Raw genomic sequence first — 25,286 nt, forward strand, 5'->3', positions numbered from 1 at the left:
TCCCTCTTTAACCAGTACCAGTATCTCTCGTATTTTTACTGCATTCAAGTCAAATATTCTTCCTAAGCAGTAGCCAGTGAATTAGGTCTTAAGAGTTTATCTTCTGAACAATGTAGTCCTCCCTTCTATGGAAACCTTCTGCCTCCAGAAATGACACTACATCAGACAGGTGCATTTTTACCATAATTAGTTTAGTTGGTTACATAGAAATTCATGAGTTTCTACTTCAGTATCCAAGAACAGGCAGAAGTGAATAGCATATTAGATAATCTCTGTTTTCTAGTTCCACCAGTCGAGAGGTTCTTCAGTTTCTGCTTGAGATCTTTGGATGTCAATATTAATTTTTCTAATTTAGCTCTTGGCTTTCTGTGTCTCTTCAGTCTTGGTGGTATGCCTGTGGTTAAAATTACAGCATATCCAGAATAAGGAGCAGACAATTCTTGCGTTTAAAAAGGGAAAAAAAAGAGGGGAAAAAAAAAGGAACTCTGTTATATATCCAGTAGATAAGCAGTGAAGGATGGAAAACACAGTATAGGACTTACAAGGAAGAAGGTACCCAGTTTTATCTTCTCCAAAATAAAAGTTTCCAAGAAGTCCATCTTGATTTCTTCTGTCTGCTGTTGTTCTCACAATGCTTCCAGACAGAGCCATCTCACAGTCTTGCATGAATAAGATAATATGTTGAATTATTTTTGCTTATAGCATTGTGTACAGTGAAAAGTGAAATACTTAAGATTTTATCCCGTATGAATGAAAACATGTAAAATATGTTTTACATCACTCTTCGTAACCTTTTGTCTCTTGTTTTTAATATAGTAGTACATGCAGTATGTCAGCTGTATCATGCACAATATTTGGTATCAAGTTACTGTTTTTTCCCCCGTATATCTGTTCTGTCCTCCGGTTAGCTTCACCTTTTAACCTTTAATCCTTGTATATTATCCAACATTTTAAAATATTCATCAAAGAATGTTGATAGTAATTTACTGTTTGTCTTTTCTAACTTAATGCAAAAAGCAGTAGGCTAATTCTGTCAATTGAAATAAGCTATGGAATATGCAGTCATTTTATTCAGTTACATATTTTAGTCCTAAAAGAATCTGCTGCCTTAGATCCTCTCTACTTTCACAATAAAAAGTATACTGAATAATAATTGCTATTAAAGTAAAAGATATAAAAGGTAGCTTGTTGTTTATAAACACACTTAAATATATGTAATAATACTGCATTGTTTTGAAGACCAAATACTATTTTGTAAAGATTAGAGTCTAACATAAAAAATGCTTTTGTATCTGACAGGAACTTGATCACTGTAAGACATTTTATTAGTATTCATCACGTAAAAGGAAGTTAAATACAGACTAAAGGAATCTATAAAAAATAATTGGTTAAGCCAACATTCTCATTAACTTAATTTGCATTAAACGTGCTGTTGTGAATTGTAGTTAATGCTTTTCCATTTGAAAGGCATGCTTTGTTACTGTATTTAAAAGCCCAGTTAAAGGATATGAGTTAATCTGCAGTCTTTTTCAGAAACTTCTCAACTTGTGGGTCAGTAACTATAGTATCTACCCCTAGAAGCAGTCGTTTGAGAATGAGGAACCAGAAGCCATTTCCTGATCCCAGTAGATGTTTCCATTGAAGTGGATTTGTTTATCCACTTTTCATGCAACCCTTCTCAGATATCTAAGACATCCCTGACAATTTTGTTGAAGACCAGCCACACCACAGGAAATGGTGGCAAGTGGAATTACCAATCAGTGCTTGTTTTGTCACAGTATAAAAGCCTGAGAGCCCCTTGGTTTACTTAATTTCCTGTTCAACAAAAATTCAGCCATGGCACATGGTTTAATTGAGCATTTTTCAATCACAGGCATTCATAAATCATGAATAAAATACTGAAAATCATGGGACTGGCTTTGAAATTAGGAGATTTTAAAAAATATTTGAGGCTCTTTCTGTGTACTTTCTAAATTAACAGCATTAACTGTAATTTATTAATAGCAGTCTAAATTGGTTTGGGGACACATTAAGAGGAATTGTTTCTTCTTGTATGCAATTAAGAATAAAGGACTTGTATGAATTCTATATTCTGAGGAGGGGGCTTGAAGTTAGATACTAAAGTCCATAATGAATGAATAAAGGGTTTTAATTTTCAATTGTACTGAACGTCAGAGGTTGGTATTGAAGCCAAAAAGAAACAGTAAATGCCTCTAAAAATAAGGCTTCCCAATAGGTGTATTTAAATGCCTAATAGTAAATACCTGCATTTGTAAATTTGGCTTTGGTTTTCTTTATAAATAGTAATCAGTACTTTTATTTCAGCTAAATCATGATAGCTGATAGACTCTGGCAGAACTACATTGGTTATATTCACTTCACATCTGCAGAGTTTCCTTCACAATTGTGCAGACTGGGGTGCTGCTTTTTTAAACAAAGTAGTCATTTTTTCAAATATTTCCAAAATCTTCTTTCAGTTTTCAGATTCCCCCAAATCAGTAACATTTGCTGGAAGGATCTCAAACAGTGACTTAATTTTTTTTTACTTGAATCCAACACAAGATTTTCCCACCTCGCTCCATTTCACATGGTGGGGAAAAAAATCCCCTTGTCTTGGATTCAAGTACAAGGTGGCAAGGGAAGAAGGAGTAGGTGGCTGCTGTGGCTCTGACTCCAATACTGACCCAGACTCAAGGTTGGAGCTGCAGCGCTACCCTCCACCCCCTGCTGCCTCATCCGTGTCCCCCTCTCCCTTGCCACCACTGGAGCTGGCCCTCCAGCTCTGGTTTTGGCCCTGGCTCTGGCTCCACTTCAACCTGGGGTATGGAGCACATGGCTGCTCTGGCCCTCACCTGACCATGGCGGTAGCCACAACTCTGTCCCCAGCTCTGGTGCTGCAGCCAGAGCTGGTGTTCCTGCAACTGTAGCAAACTTCATGTGCTCCATGCCCCTAGCTGAAATGTGGCTTAGTGGGGCCAGAGTTGGAGGATATCTGGTGGTGGAAGGGATGCAGGCAGGAGGAGGTGGGCAGGGCAGGAAGGGGAGTGAGGCAGGGAGGGCAGGTGGGATGGGGGCAGGTGGTGGAGTGGAGTAGTCATGGTGGGGCAGGGGGGTGAGTAGGCAGCAAGGGGGAGATGATGTGGGGCGTGTGGCAGGGAAGAAGGTGTGGGGAAGACAAGGGGCAGAGGTAAGGCTACTGACTTCTCAGTGTCCTCACTGTCACCTCTTCCCTACTGCTGCTAGCCCAACTGTAGTAGTGGCAAAGTGGGGGAGGGTATGACTTTAAGATGGCTGTCCAATAATTAGTGTTTATGCATGGATAATTATCAACAGATTTATAAATTTTCTGTGTATAGACTCTAATTATTAGGGGGTCATCTTAAATTCAAAGTCATTTTGAATTTGGGTAAATACAGTATCTATTATTTATATAAATTATTAAATTTGTATTTGTTAAATATATTTATTTTTTAATATTTTTAATTCAGTGCACTGCAATAGTGTAAATTCTAGGTGGACTTATGAAGTTTTGTAAAAAGAAGTTGAATCCCTTCTGTTAAGTACACAGGCTTAACTATAGAACTGTTATGGTAGCTCTGCTATATAATATCTGTATGTATCTGATTGTATTCCTGTCTCCTGATCTTGCATTTACTGTTTGTCATATATTCTAAGCTTTTTTGGCGCCCAGGATCTTGCATGTTTTGGCAACAGCTCAACTAATGGGGCTCTTATCTGGAGCTTCTGATCACCACCTGACAGTCCTACAGCAATATAAACATTTTAACTGCATACAAAAAAAACCCCATTCATACAAAAACATCTATTTTAGAAGACTTTTTTACACTTGATAATCAAGAACCAGCCAGTTATGAAATGTCGGAATTAAAGTTGCCCATGCAACCTTAATTCTTCATCCCATTTATATATATTATTATATGTGTTTTTACTTACGTGACCACAGACTATTTTTTCCTCCACTGCCCTCAGGGCAAATATAATCTTTAAAGAATATAGCTGACAGACTGTAACCAGCATCTATAAAGCAAGCAAACTAAATTTTTTAAGAAGCTTTTATGTGATTTGGGGAAATTTTCATATGGATGGTGGAAGGCACATACACAGACAGATTGAAGGTCCTTGCTTCCAAGCTGGCTGGGGCTAGAGCTTCTTAAGAAAATTGTTGTAAGAGCATAAGTAGAATAGTAATTCTTTCCTAAGCTTGTTTTTAGAAACTTCAGGACTACTTCTGCTGAATTGTTTTTTAAATCTCCAGCCTAAGACGTATGTAAAATATAAAAAAAAATCAGCCAAAATGGTTAATGTGGCAAAGTAATAAACAAGTAATGGAAACTGTTAGGTATCCTTGCATATTAGTGGCACTTCCAGTTCTGATTATAATAGTATGCTGTGTTGTATCTTATACTTGTTATATGTTTACTATATATTTCATAATTCCCTGGGTAATGAAGAGTTCTTAGACTTGTTTCTTTTTCCTTCTGCAGTTTTGAATTGAAATCTGACCTAAAATTGATAGTGTCTTCTGATAAGGCAGAAGATAATACCTATTGATGTCTCTGTGCAGTTTCACAAGAACTTGGAACTGTTCTGCATACCAGAAATAAACACTGTTATAGGGGCTTGAATGAAAGCTATGTTAAAAAGTTTAATGCAAAGTTGCACAAATTTCAGCTTTTATTGATCAGGAAAATCTTGTATGGGTTTTTTTTGGAAGGCCTGTTATTTATAATAGATTCATTTAATGTTCCGTCTGTAGGAGATTCCTTCTCACAGTTCCGATTTGCTGAAGAAAAGGAATGGGACACAGAAAACGTATGCCCTAAACAGGTAACACAAGAGAGCATTGGATTTTTGTAAATGCAAATACTTTTATAACATTTTTGTAAATGCAAAATATACTTCCAGACTAGATTTATCTTTTTACTTTATGTTCATGATCGTTGATTCATGGTCAGTATATATTGCTGATACGGTTGTTGATCTTCCACCAGTGTAAAAATACATTGACCATTCTAAAGACATTCTTATATGCTTTTCTGTTCCGCTGTACCCTCTTGGGTTTCTTCTCTCCTGCTGATGAAGGACAGTCCCAGCAGTAATGTTTGGCTTTTTTGTTTTTGTTTTTAAATGGAAGCTAAATGAAAAAAATGAACTCCAAGAGAAATCTACCCAGAAGTAGACAAAGGATTGTGGTCTGGCTTTGCAGGCAACTCTAGTAGGATAAATGCTTAGTAACTGTACTAGAAGTTACCAGGATAACTAAGGCTTCTGACAGAACTTAAAAAGAAGGCATGATGGGATCTGATATGTGATCTCAACAATCATGCCTTCAGGCATTCCTCAGTGCAGTGCACTGAGAGCTCTGGTCAGCTGATAGGACTCCCAGCTGTGGGGGCACAGGGTTGCCTTTCCTGCTGGGAGCCCCAAATGCTGATGGGGATCCCAGCCATGGGCCCACCATGTGCTTCCACAGCTAGGAGCCCCTAGACACAGTGGGGGGGAGGGCGACAGGACCCTGAACTCCCATGGCTGGGAGTTCCATCATTGGAGAGGGTCCAGAGGAGGGCCACTCGCATGATTAGGGGTCAGCAGGGCAGGCCCTATGAGGAGAGGCTATGGGACCTGAACCTGTTCAGCCTCCCCAAGAGAAGGCCGAGGGGGGATCTAGTGGCCTGTTACAAACTAGTCAGAGGGGACCAGCAGGCATTGGGGAAGTCCCTGTTCCTCCGAGCGCTACCAGGAGTGACTAGAAATAACACTCACAAGCTGGAAGAGGGTAGATTCAGACTAGACATCAGGAGGCGCTACGTCATTGCCAGGGCGGCTAGGAACTGGAACCAACTTCCAAGCGAAGTGGTGCTGGCTCCTACCCTGGGGGACTTTAAGAGGAGGCTAGATGAACACCTTGCTTGGGTCATTTGACCCCAGTACTTTTTCCTGCCATGGCAGGGGGTCGGACTTGACGATCTGCTCACGTCCCTTCCGACCCTACCAACTATGAAACTATTTGATTGGGGCTGTGTAACAGGGGGCCTTCCTGGGGCTGGTTCAATGTTGGCCTGCCCACCTGTCTGTGTGATAACCACCAACCTCTCTCACCTGCCACGCCTTGATGATACATGCTTACTAGGGGTGTGTGAAGCGGGCCATAGTCGATTCAGATTTGGCTTGATTCGGGACACAGTGTTTCGATTTCCTGATTCGGATCACTGTCCTGATTTTGATTCAGCCAAATCTGAAGATTCGATTCTGATTCAGAGAATCAAAGATTTGGCCATATGTTTTCTCTACGTACTTCAAGGTACCAGGCGCGGCTCAGGAATGCTGAGATGGTGGAGCAGATGGAGCATCCCAGAGGAGCATGGGGGGACTCCCACGTGCTTGGCAGCAGACCCGGAAGTGGACCGGAAGTATTTCCAGTCCCCTTCTGGGTCTTCCGCCGAGCTTGCAGAGGACCCGCCCCACGATTCCCCAGCTAGGTGATCCAAGAAGAATAAACAATTCCTCTTAATGTGTCCTCAAACCAATTTAGACTGTTTTTAATAAATTATAGTTAATGCTGTTAATTTAGAAAGTACACAGAAAAAGCCTAAAATATTTTTAAAATATTTTTAAAACTAGGGGATTTTTAAAACCTAGGAACAGGGTAGGGCCTTGGAAGTGATAGTCCAGAAAGTAGAGCCTTGGAATAGATGGGCCTCAGGGAGGCCAGGCCTTGGAAGCAACAGGCTTAGGGGTAGGGGCTGAGAGTAAGGAGGGAGAACATCAGTGAGTAATAACGTGCAAGGTGTGGGGTGTGGTGTAGGGAAAGATTGGAGCCATGCAATTAGCTGTTCAGGTGAGAGCCACAAACATGAGGTGGTCATTAGGGAGGGAGCAGTTTGGGATGCCATGGGGCAGTCTCCTTTATAAATAACAACACCAAAGCATGATAGATGAGATGAAGGGTCAGCTGCCCAAAGCAAGCAGAAGGAGCCAAGGCTGAAGGGACTTCAAGGACTTCCTGGGTACTCCTGGAGGTGGTATCCATTACAGTGGCCAGGTCACTACTTAAGATGTGATTAATGAGCTGTCCAGTGAAGCTGTAGCTGTAAAGAAAGGCAACATCTTGCTGCATCAAATCTTTCCAGCCACAAAATGGGTTGATAATGATCACTTTTCTTTGTAAGATCTCACTTAACACTCGGCACAGTTGCAGCACTCCCATTCTACAAAGTGATTCAAGTTGGAATTAGTGATCACTTGCCAATTGTTCTTTAAAGTATACTTATATATTTCATTTTAGAGTCTTAAAAATTTCTTATACACTTTTGAAAACAAAAAACAAACTGAAGAAATTTGGAATGTGACACGTGTGGGTTATTGAGTAAGCGTAGACCTGTTGAATTAGTGGGGTAAAAGATTGTGGTAATAAGCGTAAAGCAGCACTTTGCCCATAGGTCTCTCAAATATTTGTTTACAGCAGAACAATGGGATTCAAGAATAGAATGGGGTTCTGTTCCATGGCATGACGTGGGACTAACGCTGTAGTGAGCAGGCTTTTCTGCCTGTCCCTTGGAAGTCTGAACACTTTTGCCCTATTCTGTTTAACTTGTCTGTATTTCAGTCCTTCTCTACCCCTGGCTTCTCAGCTAAGTCTTCATTTTCTTGTGTAGTTAAACTAATTTCCATTACTAGGGTTTTTCATTTCAACCTCCTTGCCTAGTTTGAGGCATTTTTCTTGCCTCTCTTGGCTCCATGTCCTACCTATTTATTTTTCCCCGCCTCTGGCCTCAGATCTATTCTCTGTCTCCCTCTGTCTGACCAGTTTTAAGACGCCTTCCCCTAACTGAAGTTCCCTTTCCCCCTTAGTTTCTTGTCCCAGGCAGTGTCTAGAATTTTGTGGACATAGCTGTGATGATTAGGCATGAGAAAATGGTTAGGAGGTATGCTACATTGGTACATTGACAAACCCCCAGCATAAGAGTATTTTTTGTCAGGTGAGCTTAGATTGTTTTGGAAAGCAGTACAGCTATGTCAGCAGAAAAACTCCCTGTGTTTGGGTCTGCTAGCAGAATTATCCTGCCATAGCTAAACTGGTAGGGGATTTTCTAGTGTAGACCAGCCCCCAGCTGCTTTGCCTCGCTAGTCCTTATTTTTCCACATCCCTGTTGCTTGTCAGAGCTTTTTCTCTGTACAGTATGTGGAGGAATAAACTGGAGAGAAGCCATCACTATGGGACAAAACAAGTGAGGAAACGCATAAAAATAGCTACAAAAAGATTTGTTGCCTTCTGTTGCCTGGCAGTTATAAAAGAAAAAAGCAAAGATCGGTCCTGAAAATGGTGGAATGAAATGCAACAATGAAATTAATACACATGAATTCTCATTTCATTACACAGAAATGACTGATTGTCAGAAAACTGCATAGAGTTTGTCCAAGTTGTGTTGGATTTGTTTTTGGTTTTTTTTTTACTTGGACACATTGCAGGAGAAATGGCTGCCATCTCTGTTAGTGTACAATTTTAAAATAAAGGGTATGTAGTAGAGTCGCTTGTATTTTTCCTTTTTTGCCAGTAAAAAGGGTAATTTCAGCGGCAAACTGCATTGCTGCTTCCTGCTGTCTTGAACAAGCACATATTTTTGCTCGTCTGGCCTTTGTATTCTGTGACACATCGCTCCATAAGTCCCTTTCTTGTTTCTTCATACAGCACCTTTTTTAGTAAAGCATCCATCTAAAAATTTTGAATCCTCCTTTTTTCACTATTTTACTTCTCTGTACCACCACTGTTTTTTTCATCTTTTTCTTCTGCTTAGATCCCCTTACATCTCAGTCTTTGAATTTCTGTCACTTATTCTAATTCCCCACTCCTTTGAGATGCATCATGTACTTATAATTTTTTTTTTTTCAAAATATATTTACTTTCTACTCTGCAGTTTATTAAATTGTGGGGTTGTCTTAATTTGTTACAGGGCTCAAACATTTCTCCCTAGTCTCCTTGCACTGTAGCAATTGTCTGACAAGTGCTAGACTTTACAAAGTGCTAGTTCATTGCTGTGTTAATGCAGTGATGTCTGTGAGCTGGCTTAGCACTTAAGGTCAAGGATATTTAAAGCTGTTTAATGCATTTTCCTCAGTGATGAACATTAATGAAGTCTGAATTATCATTTAGGCATCAATGAGCTTGCTTGGTTGCCTTTTGCTTCCAATATTAGGGACCTGACCCAGAAGAAGAAGCTTTTAAAGTTCAAGAAGCTTTTAAAGCAGTTGCATCTAGCCATTTTTTGTATTGCTATACTTATTAATGATTAAAACCCATAACCTTTGATACCAACCAGAGCTCTCTTTGCCATTCAGCTTTTAGTAAAAGGAAGTGACAAATATGCTTAAAACTAAATAAATCTCAAATAAAACTTATCATAGGCTATACTGTAACAAACCACCAACTGCATATAGACAATTACAGGCAAGGTTCTTTGGACAGATGTGATCTCTTTTATTAGACCAGCTGAGTAATTGGAACAAAGTTCTTTGTAAGCTTTTGGGCACGAGTACTCTTCTTCAGGCATAGGGAGACTGCTGTTGTTTTGACATCTCCAAGGAATGAAAGACGCTAAAAGTGTGACAGGAAGTCAGGGAGATAGGTGGAAGTTAGGAAAACAATGGGTAGAGAAGGGAGGGAAGGAAGTAGGAGGCAGAAAATGGGTGAATGAATGCCAAAGGTAAGCAAACAAGGTTCGTTGGGTGAATCTGATATCTTTCATTAGACCAACTTAAATAGTTGGAAAAAATAATTTTAAGCAAGCTGATATCAGATCGGCACCAATATTAAGAAAATTATCGTATTGAAAATCGGCCTGATGTGGTTAATAATTTGGCTGATAAATCCCTTGTATGCATGCAGCTGCAGCGCAGCACATAGGCAGCAAGGAGCACCACCGGGCAGCTTGAAGAGCTGCGTGCAGCTGGTAGGTCTGGTTTGGTGAAAGGGGAGGGAAGGGGCATGGGTGTGGCAGATAAAGGCCTTTGTGGTGAGGGGAAAATGGGACTGGGGCAAGTGCTGCCCAGCTGGGGTGGGGCAAGTGCAGGACGGAGCTGTGGCTTGTGCAGGGGACACGGGGAGAGGGGGGCAGCTCCTGTTGCTGCACACAGTTTGTCCAGGAGCCTCTAATCCAATGCTGTCTCACTTATCCAGCACCTCCTGGAGGACATGGGGGGGGGGGAGAGGGGGAGGACATTTGGGGTGGGAACATGTGTCCCCAGATGTGCATGGGGCAGGATGGGCTGGGACCAGGGTTGCATGGGGCTCTTCCTGCCCTATTCCACCCTGCCCCATACAGATCCAGGGGCACATACCTTCCCGGATGAACGGTGGAATCAGCAGCGGGAGCTGCCAGATGAGCGGGTGAGCACTGGACCAGCGGCTCCTGGATGAGCGGTGCACAGAAACAGGAGCTACCTCCCCTCCCCCTATACCTCCCAAACAAGCCACAGCTCCGTCCTGCACTCGCTTTGGCCCGGCTGGGCAGTGCTTATCCTAGCCCCAGCCGCACTCCCTCCTCACTGCAGGGGCCTTGGTTTGCCTCCCCTATGCTCCTTCCCTCCCCCCTCCCCTTCCACCACATCAGATTTACCAGCTGTAAGTATCTCTTCAAGCTGCTGGGCTGGTATTAGGAATTGGATTGTTATCGGATGATGTGCTTCCTTAAAATCAGCTATCTATCATATCAGCCTCAAAAATCTTTATCAGTGCACCCCTACTTATAAATCGTTCCTCCTGCCCACATGAGTCTTTTATAAATTTGTGTTTTTAAAGGGGGACAGGAAGAGAAAAGAAAGTTCAAGAGTGAGGAAGGAAAAAGAAAAAAAAACCCTTTTATTTCAAGCTATGAGCAGTTCATTATTGGGATTATTATGCACCTATAGCTAAAGAATTGCTGAAGGAGAATCAACCCAGAGTGAACACAGAATATTCCTCACACTGTTCAACTTAACTAAAATCTAACTTTATTAATTCATTAAATGTAAATTCTAGACAGAGAAAAATACTTAGTCCAATAGTCTCACCCAATCCCAGATGTTATTCCACTGGAGGGCCTGATGGTTCGTCAGTATTCCTGAAAGTAGAGGGTGATCATCTGTGGGTATTATTTTTGGCTGTTGTTCAGTCCAGATGTTGTTGTTCAATGCCACAAACTTAACTTTCTTGTTGCTCCCCTTTTATGCTTTTTCTTTAACTTCATTCCTCTAGCGATTCTTCATTTCCGGGTACCATTGGCTGACTTCCCTGTGATCATCACATGTTCATGTTTTCATCCTATCAGCATATTCCTTTGTTCCAACAAACCCATCTTAGTTTCACCTTTCATTCTTCTTTCATGTGACATTTTAGGATTATGACATTCATGCATTAATATCTAAATTTGATCATCATTCAGTTGCTCCAGAGGTAGCTGCATGGATTGATTTTAGATTGCCATTAAATGATTAATTGGACAGTTGTTCACAGTGTGTTGCGCAGTCTGAAAAATTGCACCATAATTGAATCTCCATTTATGGAGTAGGTGTCCACATTTTCCATGAAGTGTCCAGATGCAATTCAGGGAGGACCAAATTTTTCTCGGTTGGTCAAATCCTGGCTGGGGAACTGTAAGATTGCTGACGATGTATTTCTGCAACAAGTTGGTATTTGCCCAGGCTTCCCTCCATTGTTCTTCAGTGCTCTTGTTATCATCATAGAGTTTCTTGGCATATTTCCTTAAGGGTTTTCTAGGTTTGAGCCTATCCAGTGGTGGCATAGTGATGTCCTTGTTGATTGGGAGGTTTTAGTTACCAATGGCCTTATGGTATTCCTCACACATGTGACATTGCGGCAGAGCTGTGGGGGAGCAATGTTCACTAGAACTGGAAGCCATGACAGTGGCATACTTTTTAGCACTGCTGATATAATCCACATACCTGCATTTAACTGTGTATCAACAACCTTTGTGTGCATGCTTTTTTTCCAGACTGGGGAGCAATATTCTGCTACAGAGAAAATAAATGCAAGAAAGGCCAATAGAAGCATGGTTGCATTTGCTCCCCATGTCATTACAGCCAGTTTATGCACAAGGTTGACATATTCTTTCATTTTTTAAGCAACATTCTGTAGATGTTTATGAAAGGTGAGGCTCCAATTGAGAGTTATGCCAAGGTATTTTGGGAACTTCTCATGCCTAACCTCTTCTCCACAGAAAGTAATGACGAGTTTCTGGTCAGCACGGGCATTGTTTAGATAATTTTCCTCAGATTTGGGTGGACTCTCCAACACACAAAATCTTCTTCAAGCAACTTGAAGTCTTTGCAAAGATCTGTCTGGACTTCAGCCTGGGTCCTTCCTTGAGTAGCAAGCATCAGGTCATCGTCATAGCCAAATTTCCAAATGGTGGTGATAGGAAGATTACTTACGTATACATTAAAAAGTGCTGGTGCAAGCACTGGTGTTATTTAGTAAATGGACAGCATTCCCTAAATGGGCACAATATCACCGGTTAGGCAGGAGCACTGATAAAAGGCGGAGGGCCTACTAGCATCTTTCATTAACATATCCAATCATTTTGTGTCTCTGATTCAGTCAGTCCATGCCAAGTTCAGTTAATTTGAGCTAGTAACAAGGCCCACATTCTACACACCTGGGTTGATAATGCTAGAACATGAGTTGCCTTATTACATTAATAAAAAATAAAAAGAAAGCGTAACATGAAAGCAAGCTCAAGGCTAATAGCTCACAGTATAGATACAAAATGCAAAAGAAAAGTTCAGATAATATTATAATTCACCACTCAAGCAGGTGTAACTGAAGCTAAATGTGACAAGCTACCCTAATACTGTCTCCCAGATCTTCCCTTCTGGTACAGACCTGTGCCTTTCTGTCCAAGCTTAAAATCTTGGCTTGCTTGACATCTTGTAGATGTTTAGCCATTGTTTCATTATGACCTGTCCTTTATCTTCCCAATGCCTTTCTTCATTTGCTCCTGGCAACACTGCCACCCCACCTGTCATGCTAGCCTGGAACCTGGCCTTCATTCACTCAGGTCTCTTCCTTGATTCTCTTATCCAGGCTGTCCTAAAATTGTGCAGATCTTTTTGTAGGACATTTCTGAGTTTTTCCATCTATCTGTACAAATGGAACTCTACTCCAGGCTCTTAGTTTGCGCCTCGCTAATGCAGCATCCTTTTCTCTGGATATGACAGATACATCTCTAATTTAGTTGGTCTGTATGGTGCACCTCTACCCTACTTTCTGCTTGACCTTAGGCTAACACAGCCAATTATGGGCACGTCCAGGTGAGTGCACACGTGCCTCTTGCAGTGCCTCAAACCTCTTTGAGATGCTTCAAGAGGCACATGCAGGAACAAAAAAAAGTTTCCCGTGCTGCAGATTTTCAGCCTGGGGGCAAAATTAGACCCCTGGTTCAGGGGTCAAGCAATACGCTGGGGGGAAAAAACAGGTCAGGGCGCTGTCTCCAACCATGCCCTAAGGCAACCAGAGGCTCGGTCCTCCACTGAAACACTGTGGTAGCCTGCCAGAACATCTCTGTGGTTGGCCCTTTTCCTGGTGCTGAAGCACGCTGCAGGGACCTAGACTGGTTCTGTGCCAGGTAAGTAGGCTGGAGATGAGGGAGGAGAGGACCTTGGGAGAGGCCCTGCCCAGCCCCAGCCCCTGTTCCCTTCCCCGACTCCCTGTTCATTCTCCCCATCCCCACCCTCACTGGCAATAGGAGAAAAGGAATAGGAGGGTGGAGACATCAGGGGAAGTCTCCAGCTCATCTCCAAAGTCTGTAGCCTCCTGCTAGACTCCAGACTCCTGCTCATTCTCCTACTTGCCTCCAGCCTCCAGAGCCTGGAGATGAGCAAGGGAGCCAAGCAGGAGGCTGGAGATGAGCCCCTGAAGACAAGCTGGAGACATTCTCCTACTGTCTCCAGCCTCCTGCTTTTTCCCCTGCTTATCTCCAGCCTCCCGAGGCGGCGAGCAGGGGGCTGGCGAGCACCTGCAGACGCTGCAGTTGGCAGTGGGAGCGGAACTGGCAAGCACCCACAGACACTGCCAGCGGCATCAGTGGTGGGGACGGCACTGTCAGGAGGGGCACATGCCCGCACCTACCAGTTGCCTATTCCTGGAAACAGCACCCTCAAGCAGCACTGAGAATAATTCGATCCTTCCTGAATTGCACCTGGACGCTTCATGGAAAATGTGGACACCTTCTCCATAAATGGAGAATCAAAGAGAGTCCAGGTTGCAATATGGTGCGATTTTTCAGATTGTGCAACACATTGTGAATGATTGCCCAATTAGATCATTTAATGATGATCTAAAATTAATCCATACACCTACTGCCGGAGCAGTTGAATGATGATCAAATTTAGATATTAATGCATGAATGTCGTAATCCTAAAATGTCACATGAAAGAAGAATGAAAGGTGATAAGAGGAAACCAATTGGAGCAGTGCTCTGGTATGCTTCTTTCTAAACCTTGAACCAGCGTAGCTGTGCTAGCTCCTTGGCTAATTAGCACTGTAAAGTGGCTAATTAGACCACCCATGACTGCACTGATGTGTTTCTGATTTAGGAAGCAGCCTGCCCTGAGCCCTGCTTTGTATTTGAGGGCAGAGCTATAAGTTTTGCGGTGTAGACATGGTCATGGAGAAACTATTATAAAAAAAAAATCTGATTGCATCAAGATTATCCATCATCTGTAGTGTGTGTGTGCTTAGAATGTGTTTTGCTCTAATTAAACAGATGCCAGGCTGTTTACTTTACATATGGTAAATAATTTACTTAGGGTAGTTTGCTCTAAAAATGTTAAAGTGACATTGCCAGCCCATTCTGCACACAATTGTTTTTCAATGTTTTCTTCTTAAAAAGAACAAGGAAGCCGTTAATCCAAAAACCTGCCACATTTGTAGTTAAAATAAGCCTTGCATTATGAAGTTTTTGTGTAGCAATGTAGTAGACTGGTAGCAAAGACAGTTTTATGGAAACAGTGTCCAAAAACAGTAGATAATCTTTGTTCCACTTGCATTTTGTTGATCCTAAAATAAATGTTTTTAACAGCAATGGGAAGATGAATACTAAAAAAGGGCAGTTGTTTAAGTATCAGAAATAGAGAGAGTTACTCCCAGTGCCAGCAAATTGATCTTTTCTAAAGTGCTTGTGCTTCCTCAGACAGTGATGATTCACCTTCTGTGGAACACTTTTCAGCTGTTAGAGGGCGAAAAGCTTTGTGGACATTCGGACAAACCTACTGTTAGCACAGCAGTTATTTCCTATTGTAGTTCTTTCATGCGTTGCTGGGGAGCCATCTCAAACCTACCTTCTTGGAAACATTGCCTCCAAGTCTGGTTACTTGTTTTCATGCTACCTGAATGATTCCACTACTTGTTTAGTATTGTTTAAACAAAGTTATTCCATGCACATACAATGTTCAGTCTATATATTTGCAGTTCCTCCTAATGGTGTGAGGAATATTATTTGTAGATGTGTGGATATTTTGCTTGCTTGCATTGTCTTCATCTGTAGAAATTTGTAACGTAACACACTGGAGTTGTTTGTTTCAGTTTCTTTACCCAAGTTTTCTGTCTGTTTTGATTATATTTCAGTTATCTGCTCTTTATGTTGACTGCCAATCTTTAGTCCAAGCTCTTCAGGAACTGCCTCTACATCTCAGGCTGAATGTGGCTGCTGAACTTGTGCAGGTAATGCCCTGCTGTGCAAAAAATTATGGAACAATTTAAATAGTGCAATACATAAGCAATGAGAATGATCTGGGCTAGAAATAGGATTTTAAACCTGAGTGACCACCTGGCCTTTAAATGCAATTGGTGGGTGTTGTATTAAACAAACACACTGCATGAAATTTAGAGGTTTGCAGGTCTGTGAAGTAGAGATACTTGCATCAGCACTTTTTATGCTCCACTGGGACCTTTTGAAATAAACAGAGCATTTCCATGTGCAGTGGATTGAGTTGGAAGCCAAGCTCCTCAATGTTTGGCATGCAGTAACTGCACCATTTCATTTTTTCTTTCTCTGCAACCTTTCCCTGAAGGTTAGAAAACTGAAATTAGAAGCTCTTAACAAATTAAGCCAAGTTGTTACATAGTTACCTTTATTTTAGTTTACTGACCTGTATATATGCAGGACACAGCATTCATGCTTATATCATAAAACAGATTTAGGTCTGTGTCAAAATGTGAGCCATCAATCAGATAACTGAAGAAAAAGTTGTTTCTATTCAGGATATAGAAAATTAGGTAACAACAGCATGTCAGGTAAGCGCTGTCTTTGGGCAATGGAAAAGAAAATATCATTCAGATAGAGAGAAGAGTACTAATGAGACTCTTGAGTTACAAACAGCTGTCAGTTAAGATTACAGTCAGATTGCAGTTGATCAACAGCTGAAGAAAAAACAATAAAAAAAAAAATCAATCTGTCCTGGAAAGGAAAAAATGCATGCATGAAAGTTAGAGCATCTTTGCTTTCCAGTGCAGTTGCTTGAAGTGAATCAGCTAAGGACATAACTAATTTGTTTCTTAGTTTAGCTGAAAGGGACATCTGCAGATGTAGAGTTTATAAGGAAATCTACACTATGCAGTTCTTTTTCCCCCTATTTTGCAAGCAAAATACCATGCCTAGAGCTTGCTGCGTGCTTTTCCCATTCTTAATTATTCCAAGGGGCTGATTTTATTAGTTTACTGTATTTTTCTTGTTTTATCAAGCAAACAAACAAACAAAAAAGACTACTGTAATTAGGCCCAGGGCAGGAATTCTGTGTTTGTGTGTGTGTGCATGCGCACACATGTGTGCACACAGGTTCTGTGTACCCTCAAGTACGCTGAGCTTGAGTGTGTAGGCTACTTCTTAAATTGGAAGCAGCAAAACCTTGTCTGCATGGATGTATAGATTAAATTGGTGAGAGCTAACTGGCATTGTCACTCAGCATCAGCAATTAGCTCATGCCAAACGCTGCATGGCGATGGCAACATTGCTTCTGGTGTAGGATGCAGCCCACCTGGAGCAGCGCAGTGTGCTTGAGGACAGCACTACTAGGAACATTGAGTTTACTGCATCAACTGATTCAGCGTATGCTAGGATATACATTTTTCTAGCTTTCTCTTGCCCCTGGGCAAATCATGTTGCTCCACTTGCACTCTGCTAGCAGTTTGATAATTGCCAAGAAACCCAGATGGAGCATAAAAACTGCATTTAATGGCTAAGAACTGGTATTCCTTGGTTCACTATATGAAAGTATTTTTGTAAATTTTATATTTAATGTTGTTGTTACAGCTTGAAAAATGAAATATCTAAACTCTTCCAAACCCAGATTACATGCCAGAGGTCACATGAAAGAATGACAGACTCAGTGGTTGGTATTTTGACGGGAAAGCCTAAAATGGGAAACGGATACTAGGCCAAATTCTGCCCTTGGTCATACACAAGCAATTCCTCTAATTTTGAGGCTAATTTCAGTGAGTGAACGTGGGTAGCTCTGCAGGCAGTAATTTGCTTCTTTGTTTCAAGTTGCTGTTTGCTGTATTCAGCACATAGCCTCGTGATTCATTTTAGAACACTGTACGGTCACATCTGTGTATATCTGTAACTGTACAAATGCTTTCAATTTAGTTTTTGTACTAGGTTTACTTTCTTGTCGTTTTAAAATCTGTTCCATTGAATTTAATTTTGCCTTAAGTGACTGTGTGTGGGAGTCTGAATTACTGTGCTATCTTTTTAATTTGAACTGCAACAATTGAGTTCACCATTATAAAGACCCAAGTCTTTTCTTGTACTTTTTAGGCATCAACACCTGTAGAACTGCCTCAGATGAAACCTAAAAGTACTGAAATCGGCAAAAGCAGCGTGACTCACTTACGACAACCTTTGGCTCAAAGCAGAATAATGCCAGTCTCTGACCCTATCAGTGATTCTGTTACCTGTTCTCAAAGTAGAGATGGACTTGGCGGAACTCCTTTTCCACCCATTCAGAGAGGCTCTTCTGTACCAAAGCAAGAGACGGATCATTTGGATGAAGAGCTAGATTTACTACTAAATTTAGATGCTCCTGTTAATTCAGAAAACAGCTCTGTGTCAGGTGCATTATCCTATGACGTGACTGATGAGGCAGATTTGAAAACCAGTCACAAAGCACCTGGTAAGATTTATATTTTTTACTCCTATGTAGTCTGTATTCTTCTTTTTTTCTTCTTTAGTTAAACTCCTGGCAAGTACCTCAGCAATGCTGCTGTAATCATCTATATGCCCCTGACAATCTATGGCGTTGATCTGGTGTGTACTAACCCATTTGTTCTTTCATTTTTAATCTTCCCATGAGATGACCCTTCAAAGAAGCAGTCCTTTTATTTGGTACACTTAAATTCTGAAACTTGCTGCATATACCAATATGGTTAAACCTTATTGGTATAAACACAAGTTTAATTTGGTTTTCAGATACAGCAACATGAGTACATACCAACTTCTTTGTGACATAGTGGTATATAATTCTATTTGGCATTTTGACTTTGCCTTCTGTAACATCCCTCAGTCATAACATGGTTTATATGCTACTTACAAAGTGTATTCCCCACAATTTGTGCAGTTTTTTTCTTGTGAAAATTGATCTGTGTAGAATAGAGATCATTTCTTAGGTGGATGAAAGCACAAAATATTTGATGATCTAACTTGTTTCCCCAGTAATAACTGATGATGGGTATGAATACCTGATGCAATTATTACAGAGTAATTTTACTGTGGAGTACAGGGTAATTTACTCTGTAGAAAGGGTCAGGCACATAGCCAGCTCTCCTAATATGGCTACCTAAAGTAGGTGATATTAAAGCATCTAGGAACATGAATATTAAATCACCTTGCTCCCAGGGCTGAGAAGCCCACTTACATTGAGCCATCTACCTCAGGGTAAACACACAAGGTATATCTTGGTGTAACTTTTGGGGGCAAATTTTTACTTTGGACTTCCTCAGAGGTACCCGTACACCACCAGAGAGCATCATTTCCTTTACAGTAAACATTAGGTGCTCTTTATACACTCCACTTTTTTGGGGGGTGAGCATGTTATTACTGGTGTGACACAAAACTTAGCCTGTCGGACTTCTGTGCTCTCTCATGGCAATTGCTTCTGCTATAGCAGATGCAGCCTAGAGCTCCATGCACGTATCTTGACAGATAAGTATTTGGGGATTTTAATAAGGCATACTAAAAAAAATGCCTTGTTCTTAATTCTTTAAGACCCTGAAGGGATAGACCAGTATGACAACTTGTATTCTTTTTCTTTTTTTCACAAAGTGGTGCACCTCCCTCTCTTGTGTAGAAGAGCTTGTATTCAACCGCTGGCCTTCATTCAAAGACCTGTTTCTGGGCTTTGTGCCAGCCACCTGCTATGCTGCCATGTTGCAAATATATTAAGACCCCTGTGTAAATAAAAAAGCAGGACCATGACATCTTTGAGATGCAGCTCACAGCAAGATGACAAGAGGTTCAGTTATGAGCTTCATGGAAGAAGGGGCAGTTTCTTTAAAATTAACCTGCTTCACAGTGACTCCTCCTTATTGCTGTTAGCTCCCTAGCAGGGCTGTGTAAAGCTTCAGTGCCTAATTTGATTCGGCAGAGAATTGGCTCAATTCAGTGGCCAAATCTCCAAACTGAATCAGAGGACCCTTTTAATAATCTCTCCGAATCGAATCGGAACCCTCCAGATTGATTCAGAGAGATTCAGAAAGATTCAGCAATTCGGACATAGACATGCGGCTGGTGAACGCTGCGTTGGGAGGTGGATGGAGCATCCCACAGCAGCACGGGGGGCGGGCATCCACATGCTTGGCGGCAAAACTAGAAGTGGACCAGAAGTACTTCCAATCCACTTCCAGGTCTGCCAGGGAGCATACAGGGAAGTACTCCCCCCAGCTCGGTGATCAGCCACGGGGGGACCTTGGATGCCCCCCCCACCCCCAGATCTCCCCAGCAGACCTGGAAGTGGATCAGAAGTGCTTCTGGTCTGCTGAGCACGCTGGGGAGCCCCTTACCGCCGAGCTCCTGTGGGACACTCCAGCTGCCCCAGCATCACAGCATTCACCAGCCGCCTGGTACCTTGAGGCATGTAGAAAAAACATTTAAAGCTGTGTCTGTGTCTGAATCGCTGATTCTCCAAATCAGCATTGAATCTTCAGATTTGTCTGAATCAAATTGGGGACAGTCATCCAAATCAACTAATAGAATCACTGTCCCTGATTCGGGCCGAATCCAAATCTGAATCAAGTAGGGCCCATTTTCCATACCCATTCCCCCTAGTACTCCTACTAAAGTCCATAATCTCTCGTTTAGATGGTAACTGTGGATTTCTTAGGCTATTGACTTATGTAGAATGGAACACCATCAGATATAGAGTGGAGGTAACCTGGAGGACCAAGAGATCCTGTTAGTTGCTAGATACTCTTACTTTTCTGATTATCTAAGTTGGAAAATGTTCTGTCAACAGTACGGTCCTCAGCAGTAGCTACCAAGCTGCAACACAATCACAGTGATGGTAGCTGCTATAATATATTATGTTTTTTAGAAAAAATCACCATGCAGAAAACTGGTATAAATAATTGATGAAAGGTTTTCACCCTGAAGTGTTGTTACACTGAAGAGTTTAATGGCATTTTCCTTTCAAAGGACAGCTTGTAGAGTGTCAGTGAAGAACTTCTCTGATGTGTTGGTAAAATTCGACTGTCATCAGCAAGTTCATTTTGAGCATTAAGAAAGGAGTGGAGTCCTTCCTCTGCAAAACAAAGCTCTGCTTCTTAGTTACCACAGTCTAAATGAAAAGGACGTACTAGGGAATCAACTGTCAATGGAGGACTTAAATTCAGTTTTTAGTAGCAGTATCATCCCCAGTTTCTTCCTGGTGATATGTCTGAGGATGAATTAAGGGGGCTCATTTTTGGTTATTGGTTTTAAACTTTTCTAACTTTCCCTTTTTCTCAAGAATATAGAAGATGGATACATTTTTGGCTCCTTTTATTTCTGAATCCCTTTTCATTCCTAATGGAAAGTAGTGGTCTTGGACAAATTTTGGCTCTTAATTTAGTCGCATGTTAACTTCAGCTTCACATATACAGTGATATTTGTGTGACTGTTGACTACTTTTAAAATGCATGCAGCAGGCAGGATCGTGAATAATGATGAGGTTGTGGCATTTATAAGATAGGAATGAGTTTGGTGAAGTAATGTTTACCTGTTCATTTTCATGCTTTTCTCCATTTGTGAAACTATATTGGTATTTTCTAACAATTTTCCTTTCATAATGCAATCATATATTGTGAAAAGTTCCAAGGTTAGAGTTAGTTGTTCATGAGAGATTCACTGTAAGCCAGTGATTCTCAACTACGGTGCCAGGCCCTTTGAAGGGTGGTGCAGGAAGAGTGAGATGGTAAGGATGGGTTCAGGCACTCCCTGCCTGGTTGCTTCCCTAGCACTACTGGCAAGGCGGTAATCCCTATAGTAGTTTTTGAAATAGGGTGCCATTCAGTTTACAAAAGTTATGGAGGGGTGCCTCGACTCTAAAAAGGTTGAGAACCACCACTGTAAACCAGAGACGTGAATCTTAACCTGGCAGTGAAAATGATCCTGAAATGTTCCATGTCTGATTTCTTGAATAAAGCTTGTATTCTTAAGGAGGTAGGGCAGGGTGGCACCTTAGAAACTAACTGGTGTGGCGAGAGGTAACTATTCATAGGTAACAGCCTACTTCATTAGAAGCTAGAGACATGTGCTGTGCTTTTAGTAGAAAACAAACACAAACATGGAGTCACTGTGAAGCCACCCAAAAGCCCCTACCACATGTTACATATATGGTGCAATTACCTGGTTTAAACCAGCCACATCTACAAAGCAATTATCACACCATGAAAAGGTCTATATCCAGCTGTAAAAAGAGCCCACCAGCTATAAAGTCAGTGCTTGAAAATGTGGAACAGCTAGATTGATGGTTCCTGTCCAGCTTTAATTTGAACATGTGGCAGAGTCCAAATAATCATGACAAGAGCTCTGCTGTCATGTTCCCCTGCTGTTCTTCTACATAAGAGAAAATTCTGCTTTTGGTAGAATTTGAGGCTGGCTCTTGAAGGGGGAATCCATTAGGAATCCAATGGACTGGAGAACTGGCCCTACCTCCTAGGAGCTGTAAACTCTTCCTGTGTGATCATCCTAAAACAATCCAGCAGAGTAGTCAAGAGACAACCCCTAGAAACTTGCCATTTTATTCACTTGCCTGCTTTTTGTGGTTTTTTTCCAGTTAGAGTTGTACTGTATTTAAATACCATCTTCTCTTTTTAATCTGCTGTGCTTTGTAAAAATAGTATTTTGTGTTAGATTGTGTAAACTTTTTGAGACATTACTGTGTGAAGAGGATGGGGACAGATTTTTGCATAGAATTGTTTTTTGTATTTCACTTTTGTTCTTTTTATTTTCCCAGTCCCTCTAAAACTGGATGCAACTGAAGAAAAAAGTCCAGCACCAGAAAATACATCTAAAACCATTACTGAGGAAGAGCTTGAAGACTGGTTGGACAGTATGATTTCTTAAGGAATAATAACTTCTTGATTTTGTCTTGCAATTAATTAAAAAATAAATGAATGTGGCAGAAGTTAAATACATAACATTAGTTTACAAAAATTCAATTAATTGTTTCATTTCAAACATTAACAATGCTGCTTGCCTAATTTTATTTTAGCCAATATTTAAAACTTCAAATTATAGACAAACGTTATCATCTAAGCTAAAATGACTAACCTTATTACGGTTCATTAAAGGAGGCTCAGGTAATTAATTAAATCCCAGGGTTTTTTTGTATGTTTTCAAAAACCTGTGCTGTAAGTTTAGGCTGCAAAATGTGCAAAGAGCAGACTGATTGCTTAAGCTTGTACTTGCTATCTGTAGTTCACAAAATAAAAGCAATGCTGGTAAATGCAGCTGTGTTTTTAATTATGCATTCTGTGATGTACATTCCTTATATTGGGTACTCAGAAAAAATCAAGACACTTACTTGGTTTGTAGTATTTTATTGCAGTGGGCACTTTATTTGAAGAAAAATAAATGCATAAAGGTAGCAGCTTCTACTTACAGATGATCATAAAGCATTTTTTTTATTTTGGCCTAAGATTTAAATGTAAAGAATGTGTAGTACAGTATACTTCTTTTAACAGCAGCATCTAATAAGCTGTTACTGAAAGAATAACCTTCAAGTGCAGTTTTATACAATAAGACAGAAAAGCAACACAGTTAATAGAACTGTCAATCTAAAACACTAACATAAAAATCTTGCATAGCTATGGCTACAGAGGTTTTTAAGGCACTTAATCGATATTTCAGGGTCGATAAAGTGTTTGAAAATGTTCTTTATTTTAACTGCTTAAAGCTTTTCAAGCTGTTTTGTTTTATACATTCACTAGCAAATACCATGGAAAACATTAGATTGCAGTTAAAATATATTTTTTTCACAATCTGAGGCATGTCACCTGACATTCAAGTTCTTAAGTTTTAGATGTTGTGCATGTAAGAAATGATGCATCTTTTAGCCCTTTCAACTCTTCTACCAAACATTGGGTAAGGAGTGGGAGTACAAACAATTAAAATCATTTCAGTCCTTGTTGGGATTGGAAAGATTAGAGTAACAGAGTCTTCAGTGTAGATTTGTCTCTCTTCTGTGTTTCTTATGTGCTAGGCACAAAAAGCCTATCTAGATAATGTCAAGCTTTTATGTAGGTTTTTAAACAAAAAGTTCATGGTAAAGAGAGATTAAGCAAATGTGACCTTTGAATTTACACCATAAAAATAAGAGTTTTTTCATGTTGACTTGATCTTACAGTTCAATAATGTAGCCTTTTCTCTCATGATAATCTTATCCAAGTTGATCCTCATATTGTTTACGAAAGCAGTCTCCAGCTGGGAAGAAATCCCAGCATCTTTCTTGATACATCTTCCACACGAACGACTCCTGAAACAGAGAAACTTTCTCTTTCATTTTATGCAATTCAAAATATAGTAGTAACCAGTAATTATCTTTATTTAGGCTCCTTATTCCCATTGATATCAGCTTGAGATTAGATTGGTCATTTTTTGACATCTGAATTAGATTTCAAGTCTTTACTGTGCTGTTTTCTGTGCCTAAATCCTTGAAAGTTGGAAATGTTCTTTGAGGTAAAATAACTGAATTACTGTTCTGTCATACTGAAGGAAATACATCGTAAGCCCGGTCAAAAAACATGTGTCCAGTTTTACCATTGCAAACTTGCAACACAGGGGTGACATCTACACAAAATGCAGACTGCACAGTTGTTACTGTGGAGTCATTTAGTACTTGCAAACACAGGTACTAAATGACTGCGCAGTAACTTGAGTTGTTGTGCAATAGTGTGCCCAAGTAGCTTTTTGGTGATGCTGACTGCACAGTAGCTTGTTACTACTGTGCAGTAGCATTGCATCATGTTTCATGCCACACAGTGCTACTTAACAAGCTGCTGCTCAGCATCTCATGTAGACGTGGCCAGGTATACTTAAACCGGCTTTCGCTCAAAGGTACGTTTCAGAGTCAAACCAGTTTAAATGAAAGAACTGTTTCCTGATCTGCTTTTATACACTAAAACTTTAAAATTTTCAACCCACATAAAAGATTATCTATCTATCCTAATACAATAAAGAGATTAGTCATTTTATGCATCTGTCCGTAATGCTTTTCGCCACTGTACATGTGCTGCCAAGAGGGCAGGCAGCAATTGGCCACACGGGCCCAAGTTTGAGCCACTGCCAGGGAAGTCTGTGGTAGTGGCGAACATGCCTGAGCAGTGGGGCTTCCCCATGCCTCCCTGCCTGAGGGTGAAAGTGGGGGGTCATGGTGGCAGTGCCCCCTCACTGCCTATCCCCAACACCCCCAGAACAGCTGGCAGGGAGGGAGGGAGGGGAGCATGGCAGGGAGAGGGGAAGGGGGGGTCATGATGGTGGCCATTGTTAGGGCCAGGCAGTGGGGAGGCAGGCAAAGGCATGGCTGAGCAAGGGGTGGGAAGTAGGCAGTGGAGGGCAGAAACAGGCATGAGGGGGAGGCAGTAGGCAGGGAGGGACTGCCTCCAGTGGGACAGGCCTTCCCCGCTGCCTCCCCCTCCCTGCTGGCTGTTGTCAGGGCCGGGTGGTAGGGGTGGCGCTGCCACTGTAACCCCCCCCCTCTTCCTTTCCTGCTGCCTGGCCCTGACAACAGCCGCCACC

The 25,286-nt window shown here is 41.2% G+C and overlaps 2 protein-coding genes across 2 annotated transcripts in view; one reads left to right on the forward strand and one right to left on the reverse strand.

The window, feature by feature from the left end:
* AVEN (apoptosis and caspase activation inhibitor) overlaps positions 1 to 22,995 on the forward strand; it is a 192,196-nt gene extending 169,201 nt beyond the window's left edge. Inside the window, exons 4-7 of the mRNA XM_019551049.1 lie at positions 4,778 to 4,848; positions 15,641 to 15,736; positions 17,832 to 18,186; positions 22,504 to 22,995. Of these exons, the coding sequence (XP_019406594.1) occupies positions 4,778 to 4,848; positions 15,641 to 15,736; positions 17,832 to 18,186; positions 22,504 to 22,613 (632 nt within the window). The 3' untranslated portion in view covers positions 22,614 to 22,995. The remainder of the gene's footprint in view (positions 1 to 4,777; positions 4,849 to 15,640; positions 15,737 to 17,831; positions 18,187 to 22,503) is intronic.
* Positions 22,761 to 25,286, reverse strand: part of RYR3 (ryanodine receptor 3) — a 537,566-nt gene continuing 535,040 nt past the window's right edge. The window contains exon 103 of the mRNA XM_019551798.1: positions 22,761 to 24,024. Within this exon, the coding sequence (XP_019407343.1) occupies positions 23,929 to 24,024 (96 nt within the window). The 3' untranslated portion in view covers positions 22,761 to 23,928. The remainder of the gene's footprint in view (positions 24,025 to 25,286) is intronic.

Source organism: Crocodylus porosus, unplaced genomic scaffold (genome assembly GCF_001723895.1).
Source record: "Crocodylus porosus isolate Cpor-Errol unplaced genomic scaffold, CroPor_comp1, whole genome shotgun sequence".
In the NCBI taxonomy this organism is placed as follows: domain Eukaryota; kingdom Metazoa; phylum Chordata; order Crocodylia; family Crocodylidae; genus Crocodylus; species Crocodylus porosus.